The sequence below is a fragment of the Colobus angolensis genome, unplaced genomic scaffold (assembly GCF_000951035.1).
Source record: "Colobus angolensis palliatus isolate OR3802 unplaced genomic scaffold, Cang.pa_1.0 Scaffold109, whole genome shotgun sequence".
NCBI classification, from domain to species: domain Eukaryota; kingdom Metazoa; phylum Chordata; class Mammalia; order Primates; family Cercopithecidae; genus Colobus; species Colobus angolensis.
The window spans coordinates 636,792-649,045 of record NW_012111919.1 but is presented as its reverse complement, the minus strand read 5'-3'; the positions used below and the strand labels follow the sequence as shown (position 1 = coordinate 649,045).

General features: G+C 44.8%; 1 protein-coding gene across 3 annotated transcripts in view; it reads left to right on the top strand.

Annotated features, from left to right (window-relative positions):
- The window catches only part of DPYSL5 (dihydropyrimidinase-like 5), a 103,554-nt gene that overhangs the window by 46,619 nt on the left and 44,681 nt on the right, over positions 1–12,254 (top strand). For all 3 annotated transcript variants that reach the window (XM_011950120.1, XM_011950126.1, XM_011950134.1), the window contains exon 2: positions 5,237–5,501. In XM_011950120.1, the coding sequence (XP_011805510.1) occupies positions 5,241–5,501 (261 nt within the window). In that variant the 5' untranslated portion in view covers positions 5,237–5,240. The remainder of the gene's footprint in view (positions 1–5,236; positions 5,502–12,254) is intronic.

Sequence of the window (12,254 nt, the reverse complement as noted above, 5' to 3'; positions counted from 1 at the left end):
CCTGAAAACAAACATGGAATTGGTCTACTACTCAGTGCTTTAAACCATTTTGATTGTGTTAGCGTGCAACAAGTAGATGGGGCTATTTATTCGTTTATTCACCAGTTTTGAGTATTCTGTACTGGATGCTGAGGATGAGGAGCGGGCAGAGACAAAGATGACTGATAGGACTGCCTTTGAGGACCCTACTCCATAGGTGGAGAGAGAATCTAGTGCCATGAAGGCAGTGGATCTAGTGAAGGCACAAAGAGAATCAGAGAAAACTTTTTCAGAAGAGGGGACAATTGGGCCCTAAAGAATGAGAAATTTACTGCATATAAAAGTGGGCTTTATTTTACCTCAAGGACACACTGCAATGGCGTAATCTCCTTCCTGCTGGTCAGAGTTTGTCCTATATTTTCTAAACCTAAATGTAAATATTTTCTGTTCAGATACCTAAGGGTCAAGAGAGTTGCATATCCTTATTATTATTATAAATCCTTATGAGAATTTATATTATAAATATAAATATAACAATGTTATATACTTATAATTATATAATTATAATTTATATTATAAATGTAAATCCTTATTATTGTAGATAATTCCTTATTTATTTTGGATATTAACCAAAGTGTGCCCCTTGGATGGAATTGCAACTCACTATGACCACAGCTATCTGAGCTGCCCTCAGCACTGGCCCCATTTCCTATGTGCACCCCATTTCACTTCTCAGGTTCCTGCAGTGGCTCCCCCACATCTCCACACTCTCCTCAAATCCACTCACTTTGTACCACTCCCACGAGCTATCAGCCCCCAGCTTTGCAGAGCAGAGAGAATGCAAACTCGCTTATATGCCTGTCTCTTCTGCATCTGCACATCACCTCCTCCTACAAGCCTTTGACCTTAACCTCTCTGTATCTCTTTCCTCTTTGGTGAGGTGGGCATAATAATGCCTTCCCTGCAGGATTGTTGGAGGGATCTAATCAAGCAAGCCATGTAAATTGACAAGTGAGGGCCTCTTTTGTTGAGGCCTTCTGTTAATGATGGTCACCATTATTCTATGCTACCTCCTTTGGGAGCTCGCATCATAAATAGTTCCTTGATCTCTTAGATCTTTAATCTCTCCCTTGGCTCCTTCTTCACTCCCTGAAAAATATTGGTCCTAAAATTGATACTTTCTCTCAGCCATGCTCCTTGAGCCGTTTCTAGGCTTGCTTTACTCACAGAGATCTTGATGGCTGTATATGCAGTCTCCACAAACTTGCCTTCACTCAGAGTTCATCAAAGACTCACTGATTTCCAAAGCAGAGGTCAAGATCTTCTGTGGTCCTTGCCCCCACTTCACTGCATGGCTACATTTAATGCTAAGGGAAGGGAGCTCTACAGAGGAGGGAGTAGTCAGTGATGTCAAATGTGGCTACTTGATGCATGATCCATTTTGAGTTAATTTTTAGATAAGATTTTAGGTTTAAATTGAGACTGGGTTTTTGGCCTGTGGATATCCAACACCATTTGTTGAAAAGACTGTCCTCCCTTCACTGAATTGCTTTTGCACCTTTGTCAAAAATCAGTTGACCACAGTTGTCAAGATCACGCAGTCTTGATTACTAGAGCTATGTAATATGTCTTAGAATCAAGTAGACTGATTCCTCTGACTTTATTCTTCTTTGTAGAAGTTGCTTTTGCTGTCCCAGTTCCTTTGCCAATCCACATACATTTTGACAATAATATACAAAAGATTTGTGCTGAGATTTTAACAGGAATTGCGTTAAACATGTATGTCAATCTGGGGAGAACTGACACTATGTTGAGTCTTCCAATCCATGAACATGGTATATCTCTCCACTTACTTAGATTGTCTTTGATTTCTTTCGTTGGCATTTCATAGTTTTCAGCATACAAGTCCTATGTGTGTTTTTTCTTTTTTTATATTGACAGATAAAATTGTATGTATTTGTTGTGTGCAACATGATGTTTTGAGGCACATACGCATTGTGGAATGACTAAATCCAGTTAATTAACAGATGAATTACCTCATATAATGAGAGGTTAGAACACAATAGCCACACTCAAAGTATTTTTCAAGAATACAATGTTATTATTAACTATAGTCGCCATGTTGTACAATTGATCTCTTGAACTTATTTAACTGAAATTTTGTATCCTTTGACCAACATTTCCCCAACTTCCATTTACACCAACCACTCCAGCCGCTGGTAACCACCATTCTGTTCTCTATTTCTTTCTTTTTTTTTTTTTTTTTTGAGATGGAGTCTCACTCTGTCGCCCAGGCTGAATGGCAGTGACGTGATCTCAGCTCACTGCAACCTCCACCTCCTTGGTTCAAGCAATTCTCTGCCTCAACTTCCCAAGTAGCTGGGATTACAGGCATCCACCACCATGCCCGGCTGGGTTTTGTATTTTTAGTAGAGATGGGGTTTCACTATGTTGGCCAGGCTGGTCTTGAACTCCTGACCTCGTGATCCACCCACCTTGGCCTCCCAAAGTGCTGGGATTACAGGCATGAGCCACCACACCCGGCCTCTGTTATCTATTTCTATGGATCAACATTTTTAGGTTCCACACAGGAGTGAGAGCATGTGGTATTTGTCTTTCTATGCTTGGCTTATTTTAACCTAATATTCTCTAGATTTATCCAAGTTGTTGCACATGACAGGACTTCCCCCTTTTTTATGGCTGAGCAGTATTCTATTGTATATATATACATCTTTTTCATCCATTCATCCATTGTGGACACTAGAGTTGATTCCATATATTGGCTATTGTGAATAATGCTGCAGCAAACAAGAAAATGCAGATATCCCTTCAACATCCTGATTTCATTTCCCTTGGATATATACCCAGTAGTGGGATTGCTGGATCATATGGTAGTTCTATTTTTAAGTTTTTAAGGAATCTCTATACTGTTTTCCATAATGATTGTTCCAATTTACATTCCCACCAACAGTGTACAAGAGTTCCCTTTTCTCCACATCCTTGCCAACACTTGTTATCTTTCATCTTTTTGGTAATAGTCATTCTAACAGGTGTGTGGTGATAATCTCATTGTGGTTTTAACTTGTACTTTTCTGATGACTAGTGATGTTGAGCACTTTTTGATAAATCTATTGGCCATTTGTGTGTCTTCTGAGAAATGTCTAGTCAGGTTCTTTGCCCATTTTTAAGTTGAGTTGTTTTCTTGCTGTTGGGCTTTTTCAAATCCTTATTTATTTTGGATATTAACCTCTTGTCAGATGTATAGTTTGCAAATATTTTCTCCCATTCTGTAGGTTTTCTCTTCACTCTGTTGTTTCCTTTGCTGTGCAGAAACTTTTTAGTTTGATGCAATATCACTTGTCTATCTTTGCTTTTGTCGTCTATGCCTATACATATTTTCTTGGATTTATGCCTATTTCAATTGTTCTGAGTATTCATGTGTTCATTGCTAGTGCACAGAAAAAAGTAGCCTTTTGTATACTGATCTTTTAACTTGTGGCCTTGCTTATTTGTTCTAGGAGATTTTTTTTGGTAGATTCCTTGAAATTCTTTATGTGGATCATCATGTCATCTGCAACTGGGGACAGTTTTGTTTTTTCCTTTTCAATCTATATGCCATTTATTTCATTTTTCTTTCCCTATAGTGCTGGCTAGAATAACCTATGTTGCCTAGCAATGGCAAAAGTAGACATCTTTGCCTCTGAATTGTAGCCTTTCACCATTAAGTCTGATGCTAGCTGTAGGTTTTTTGGTAGGTGTTCTTTATCACGTTGAGGAAGCTACCCTCTCTCCCTACTTTTCTGAGAGTTTTTATCATGAATGGGTGTTGAATTTTGTCAAATGCTTTTTCTGCATCAGTTGATATGATTTTGTGATTTTTCTTCCTTAGCTTATTAAGATGGTGGATTACATTGATTGTTTTTTCAAATATTGAACCAACCTTGCATTTTTTGAATAAACCCCATTTGTGTGGTGTCTAATTCTTTTTACGTGTTGCTGAATTCTGTTTGCAAATATTTTGTCAAGAATTTTTTATCTCTATATTCACGAGAGATATTGCTCTGTAGTTTTCTTTTTGTAGTGTCTTTGTCTGGTTTTTGGTATAAGGCTAATACTGGCTTCATAAAATGAATTGGGAAGGGTTTCCTTCTCTTCTGTTTTCTGGATGAGATCAGTATTAATTCTTCTTTAAATGTTTGAAAAAGTTCTTCAGCTTTTGAAAACTGTTGATGCTGGGGACCCAATCTGGCCCAAATAAATCTGAATCTAAGGGGGTGGGGCTTGGACACACGTAGTTGTCCAAAGCTACTCAGGTGAGCTTAATGTGCAACTAGCTGTGGAGCTCAGTGTTGGTTGTGGACTTATTGAAGCCACAATAGGAGTAAGAAGGAAGCAGAATCCATCTGAAGAATGTCATGAATTAAACGGATGTGAAATTTGGAGAGTTCAGCTCTGAGACACACCCCCAGAGGCTCTGGTGTTTTCAGGATACGGTGCAGTGTAAGGGAGACGTTAGTTGTATAAGATATGTGCAGCCGGGCGCAGTGGCTCACGCCTGTAATCCCAGCACTTTGGGAGGCCAAGGCAGGCAGATCGCGAAGTTAGGAGATCGAGACCATCCTGGCTAACACGGTGAAACCCCATCTCTACTAAAAATACAAAACAAAAATTAGCTGGGCGTGATGGCGCCTGTAGTCCCAGCTACTCAAGAGGCTGAGGCAGGAGAATGGCGTGAACCCAGGAGGCGGAGCTTGCAGTGAGCTGAGATCACGCCACTGCACTCCAGCCTGGGCGACGGAGCGAGACTCCGTCTCAAAAAAAAAAAAAAAAAAAAGACATGTGGGTTCGACTTGGCTACTTGATAACCATAAATTCCTTAGCAATTTCAGCTTTCTCATCTGTAAAATGCCTTGGGTTGTTTTGGGGATAGTAGAGATATGAGAAATGAGATATAAGACATAGAAAATGAGATAGTAGATGTGAAAATGCTTTGGAACTCACATAGCATTTTGAGAAAGTAAAACATGATGTTTCTGTAGGCCTCAGCTTCTCCTTTACTGCCACCATGTCCTGATTCCTAATAAGTCCCTCTGGGAAGCCAGTGGGAGGCTTGTGACTCCCGCTGGCTGTAGGGGAAACTTCCTCCTCTTCTCTGTTCACTTACCCTGACCATGGAGTTTGGGCTCTGATAGGAGGGATGGGACCCTGGAAACAGTGAGAAGGGATTTTAACCTTGACCATGCTCACCTTCTTGTAGGAACATGCTTGCCAACTCAGCCAGCGTGAGGATCCTCATCAAGGGAGGCAAGGTGGTGAACGATGACTGCACCCATGAGGCTGACGTCTACATCGAGAATGGCATCATCCAGCAGGTGGGCCGCGAGCTCATGATCCCTGGCGGGGCCAAGGTGATTGATGCCACAGGGAAACTGGTGATCCCTGGTGGCATCGACACCAGCACCCACTTCCACCAGACCTTCATGAATGCCACGTGCGTGGACGACTTCTACCATGGGACCAAGGTAATGCTCCTGTTTGTCAAAGGTGGCTTCTTCTTTGGCTTTTTTATTCTGCTTCTGGGGCTGCTCCAGACTAGACCCAGGTGAGCCAGGTGCTCCCAGTGTATTGCTGGCAGGAGAAGGGTGTGTCAGGGCCACTATGGCAACTACAATAGGGATTTCCAGCTTAATGTCACAGATTTCCATGATTACAGAAAAGGAGGCATTTAGGCCTGTTTTACTAATCATATCATTTACCCAAGTACCCAGGCTGAGAACCGATTTTATTTTTATATTTTTAAGTCATGTAATACAAACCTAGAGGAAGAAGAGAATAAGCTGGTGTTTGTTATTGCATAGGCAAGTGGGTTGGTCTGATGGACTTCTTTATGTTTATAAACTGAATTAAATTCCCAAAGACTGAAAGACAAATTTGCTTCTTCCAGATGATGAGACAGCTTCTATTACCTCTCCTGGCTTGCTTGTTATTTTAAAAAATAACTGGAAAGTTGCTGGTAGTGGGTTCTCTTTTCAGAGTGAGTTACCATGGACAATATTTAACAGTTACTGAGCTGGACCTGAGCTACTGTAAGTTCCTGGATGCCAAAAACAAAAATTTAGAAGAAAAATTAGGAGGAAACTATACTCTGCAAAAAGAGTCATGAATGGGCTTTTTTTTTTTTTACCCTTCCCATATGTTCCAGACACCTCTGTCACTGCTATCATCCCTCTTCCTTGTGATTTTCTATCTCATGCTGGCCTCTCCCCGGATATCAGACTATGGGCTCCTTGAGGGCAAGGCCTGGCCATTTTCCTCTGCTTTCCCAGAAGCTGGACTGACCTGGAACTAGAATAGCTGTCCTGTAAGTGTGCAGAGTCCAGGCCTGGGGACACAGCTTGATGGACCAGCCCCACCTCAAGCAGATGGCCTTTAAGGTCTCCTTGAGGACAGGCCCCCTTCCCAATCCAGGGGCTGCAGACCAGACCCTGGGAAGGCTGGGCTATGAGGAGTCACAGTAGCCATTGCCCGGCTGTGCCCACGCAAGGATGCTCCCTGGCCTAACTCTCTGGCACCAGATCTACACCTGCTCACTCTAGCCAAGTCCAGGGAAGAGAGGTAGTAGGCCGACCCTCCTTGCTTTCTCCTCTGAGAATTCCCCCAGGCCCTGCAAGTGATATTTCGATTATGAAATGGGGAGCCCCATCCTCATAAACTCAAGATCCTCTTGCAGGGTGCCTGGTGACAGTCGGGACCTTTCTGAAGTGAGTGAGCATATCCAGCTCACCACCCTCATGCACCAAGCCAGGCCAGGCGGTTATTGTTGTCGTTTTCACTGAAGTATAGCATATATACAGAGAAGTGCAGAAATTATAAGTACACAGGATTGCCACCGTTGAATGCACTTGTAACCAGCTCCCAAGTCAAGACACCAAACTTTAACAGCACCCAGAAGCTCCTCCAGTCACAGGTCCCCACCAGGGATAACCACTATCCTGACTTCTAATGGGTTTTTTAAAATAATAGCTTAATTGAGATGTAATTCACATATCATACAATTCACGTATTTAAAGTGTGTAAGTCAGTGGTTTTGGTATATTTATCACAGCTTGGTTTTGTCTATGTAGACGAAATGAAGCAGTATGTACCTTCGTATTGGCTTCTTTTGCTCAAAAATTAATAAATTCATTCACTTTCATTGCTTAATACTATTCCACTGTGTAATACAGCACATAGCAATTATCTGTCAGTGGTCATTTAGGTCATTGCTTGTTTGAAGCTAAACATTGTCACTATGAACATGTTCTTGTACATATCTTCAGCAAACGTGTCTGTACACATTCTGTTGGGCACATACTCCTAGGAATAGAATTGCAGGGCCCATAGGGTGCACTTATGTTCAGCTTTAATAAGTAATGCCAAATAGTTTTCCAGACTGTTTGTAACAATTTATGCTCCCAGCAGTAGTGTAAGAGAGGCATTTAACATTGACATCACCAGTCCATGCTGGGGTCCATTCTGTAGTATGCTCAGGCCTTGCACTAAAAATGCACCTTCCTAGTTACTGTCCCTGTTTCGAGGAGTCCTTTAGGCCAGGGTCAGATGCCACGCTGTCACTATGCTGTCTACCAGCCTCGCGGAGGGCAGACTGGCCTCCTTTGTCTCATTTTCCACATTGTCATCTGCTAGGGCCTCATTAGCCAAGAGTGACTGGTTTTCCCCTGAGAGCCATCAGCTCTTTACAGCTGATGAAGAGCTCTGCACACATGTCTTTATGCAAGGTGGTGGGTAACTCTTGATCTTTTCTGCTTCTCATTCACGCAAGTAGCTGCCTCCAAAAAACATCTAAAGGCCTCTGGTGATGAAAGGCCCTAGATCTCCCATTTCTGCAGGTTTAGGCTGCCTCAGGAGCCCCAGTCCATGTCAGGCCCTAGTTGTAGGGAATTTAAGAGACCACAGACTCCAAGCCACCCTGGCAGCTGGTGTCACTTAAACTGACACTTCGTTATATCCACGCGCCAAGCAAGATCGTAATTGTCCTTGTGCCCCAGCCCTCACATTAAGCCTCTGTGTGGTGGCCTCATTCTGCCTAGACTCCATTAGTAGACCCTGCCCAGAGTCCTGAAATTCCTGCCCCAACCCCTCCACTCCACACCAGGATTTCCCCTTTACGTTGTGGCTCCTGCAGCCGAATAGTGTGGCTTCCCAGTTTCTCCTGTTCCTGAAAATCTCCTGGGGAGAGAAAATGCTCTCCTACTGAAACACTGATGGAGATGGGTGGATTTCATTATTCACACCGCCTGTGGCACCCGTGCAGAGGCTGTGCACCCTGATGGACCGCCGCTGACCTACTTAGCATGCTCTAAGAAAGGTTGATTCACTTTAAGCATCTGGGTTTATAATAGAACAGTAATCCCAAGGAAAATCTCACCCCAACGATTAGCCAAGAAAGAAGCAGAGATCAAGTTGCATCTTTTTGTTCTTGTCAGACAGATCGTGGGGCCCTGAACCCTGCAAACAACACCCCACCCCCGTCCCACCCCACCCCAGCTAGCGTCTGCTTGTTGATTTGGCAGCAGCAGCAGCCGAGACTAGGAAAACAAAACAGTTGAAAGCCTGGCCTTTCCGAGAACATCTGGGCCTCCATTGTACTTGGTCTCCAGGGATTTCTCTCCAGTACTTCTTTAGCCCACGCCTTGCTGGCCCCAGCCTCTGAAAGAGGCTGTGGCAGTCTCTGCCTGGCTCCACTACTCACAGCCTGGTCACTTGACCCTCCTCCCTGCCCCAGGCAGCACCTCCCCAACACCCTACCACCTGCAGGTCCCGCCCTCTCCAGGCCCAGAACTAGGGTTTCTGGATGGTGCCAGGACCACCTGCTGGTTAACAATACAGACCTCATTCCAAAAAGGAGGTTATCTCTGTGGGGTGGCAGGGGGAGAGGGAGTGAAGAGGGAGAGCCAGTGACACCAACTGCGTTCAGAAGGGCCAGAATTTTAGTCTGGTTGCGGGGTCTCATATTATTATTCTGCTTAAGTAGATGTTGCATTTAGTCTCTTTCATACGTATCTAGTATTACAGAGTAAAGAATGTTCTTACAGGCTCTTGAGCTCCACCCACCAGTGGCTCTCCAGGATCAGGTGAAAATATCAGAATCAGATTTTTAAAACTACAGTCATTCACAAGCAAACCAGGTATGTGGCAAAATAAAAATAAATATAGGTACCAGCCCCTCACTAAGATATTGATAGAGAGGACAGTCACATGCAACTGAACGAGCTTCCTATGTACCTTTTCTGTCTTCCTCTCCCCACAAAAATATTTTAAGAACCGCTGTGTAGGCCAGTGATTTTCACCCTTTCGAAGCAAATTACATCAGAACTGTGGGAGCAGCTCCATCTTAAACAGGGGCTGGGTAAAATGAGGCTAAGACCTACTGGGCTGCATTCCCAGATGGTTCAGGCATTCTAAGTCACAAGATACAGGTCATAAAGACCTTGCTGATAAAATAGCTTGCAGTAAAGAAGCCGCCATGTCCCACCCAAACCAAGAGGGCCACAAGAAGTGACCTCTTGTCGTCCTCACTGCTACACTCCAACCAGTGCCATGACAGTTAACAAATGCCATGGCAACATCAGGAAGTTACCCTAGATGGTCTAAAAAAGGGAGGCACGAATAATCCACCCCTTGTTTAGTGTATCATCAAGAAATGACCATAAAAATGGGCAACCAGCAGCCCTGGAGCTTCTCTGTCTATGGAGTAGCCATTCTTTTATTCCTCTACTTTCTTTTTTTTTCTTTTTTTTTTTTTTTGAGACAAAGTCTCACACTGTCACCCAGGCTGGAGAGCAATGGCAAGATCTCGGCTCACTGCAACCTCCGTCTCCTGGGTTCACACGATTCTCATGCCTCAGCCTTCCGAGTAGCTGAGATTACAGGTGCACACCACCACACCTGGCTAATTTTTTGTATTTTTAGTAGAGAAGGGGTTTCACTCTGTTGACCAGACTGGTCTCAAACTCCTGACCTGTGATCTACCCACTTTGGCCTCCCAAATATTCCTCTACGTTCTTAATAAACTTGCTTTTGCTTTGTACTGTAAACTGGCCCTGAATTCTTTCTTGCACGAAATCCAAAAACCCTCTCTTGGGGCCTGGATAAGGACCCCTTTCCTGGAACAGAACCACTTGGGGAATTTTTGAAAGATCCAGTGTCCAGTCCCCAGCCCAGCCCAATTAACTCCAGGTCTGTATTTTCCCCATCATCCCTGGTAATTCTGAGGAACTTTGGGGAGGGCGTTGAGTGGCACAGTCTGTACTTCTGTTGCCCCTCCGACCCTCACCTTGTGAGCCAGGGCTGACATCCGAATCCCCTGGGTCTGCCTTGGGGAAGCTTGGGCCTGTCTTGTTTTCACCTTGCTGGTCCTTCTTATTTGCTTCTCTCTTTCTATTCACATTGCAATGCCTCCTAGTTGGGCTCCCAAACCCCAGCCTGGGGCCCAGAGCTTCTGTGCTTGTTAAGTTCCCTAACCCGGTGTCCTGCCCTCCTGTCTGTACCTATGGCAATCATCAGTGAGAGAGAAGTTGGCAGTGACAGAGATGCCATCAAACAGAAATCCACTTGGGGCTGGCCCTCTTCCGTGAGGGTCCAGAAACTTGCTCTTGTCTGTGCCAGAGGCTCTCTGGTCCCAAAGACAGCTTTCCACCAACACAAAATTAGCATCAGGGAATCTGATGCTAACCTGTGGGGGAAGCCAAATCCTAATCAAGAGTGCTTGTGCAGCATGGGATCGGCCTAGGGGACAGCCAGTAGTGCAGGCTAGGGTGACCTGCCACTCCTCACCCCCATGGAGGATCCTGCCCCTTCCTGCCCTCCCACTGCAGAGGACTGGACCCCATCTGGTAGGGCCCTGAGGTATGCCCCGCTAGGACATAAATGAATTCCCTTTGGTGCCCAGCCCTGCCAGCTTCCTTACCAAGGATCCCATTTGTCTGCTTGGCAGGTTGCTTTTGCTACTTTTGTCTTCAAAATGTGCTCTCGTGGAATGAAGCCTATAAATATGGCTCACTTCCTTTCTTCTTTTGCTTCAACTCCAGTATTCTGTTTCTGTTAAATTCTGGCCAAAATTTCTTTCCTGTCTTTAAGCTCTGCAATGCCACTTCCTGCTCATGGGGATCCAGACTCCTATGGTCTTGCTTATTAATTTATGTTCTCAAGTTTACTTATCTCTCCATCCCTGCAAGAAGTTGGATGGCACCTTAGAAATCATCTAGTCCCACCCACCCATCGATAGGAGACCCAGAGAGGATGGATGAACCTGCCAGGCGCTGTGGCTCATGCCTGTAATCCCAGCACTTTGGGAGGCCAAGTGGGGAAGTTCGCTTGAGCCCAGGAGTTTGAGAGCAGCCTGGGCAACATGGCAAAACACCATCTCGATAAAAAATAGAAAATTAGCCAGGTGTGGTGGTGTGCGCTTGTAGTCCCAGCTACTCAGTAGGCTGAGTGGGGAGGATCACCTGAGCCCAGGAAAGTTGAGGCTGCAGTGAGCTGTGATTGTACCACTGCACTCTAGCCTGGGTGACAGAGTGAGACCCTGTCTCAAAACAAAGAGAAAAACAGAAGTTTGAGGATGCATGAGTAACCCACATCCCAGGGCCAGTTGGACCAGAAGTCAGGTTTCTCAGCCTTTTCACCACCCCATTTGGGGCCTCCTGAGACCTCAGGACTGAACCCCTTTCAGCCTGTGGCTGCATGCAAAATGTCTCTTGCTACTCTGTGGCCCCAAATTTCCCTGGACCAGATGAGGGTATCTCAGAATGGACACTCATTAGGCAGGCAGTTGAATGAGCTCTCTGCCCGCCCAAGACAGTAGCTTTATGAAATGCCGCTCCTCCCTGCAGGAATAACTGATGTCAGTGCCTTAGAGCTGAATAGTTTTTACTATGTATAAAAGGTGGTTGTAAGGATTAGATGAGATGATGCATAACAAATGCTTCACGAAGCGCCTGATGCAGAATACACATGAAATAAATGTTAGCCCCCAGACTGGGACTACCTGCTTCCACCCCAGGCTCTTTTCTTTCAGTTCCTTGAGAAAAGATCCACTCACTTTGGCTTCACAATGAAATTGCTCCACTGGGCACCGAGTGCCCATGCTACCTGTGTCCCTGGGCTTGGCTAGCAGGCACCCTGGCAGGCCTTCTCTGGGAATCGGCCCTCACCTCCCAGCTCGTTTTCCATGCCCATTCTTCCTGCTGCCCCACCACCCCTCCGGCCTAATT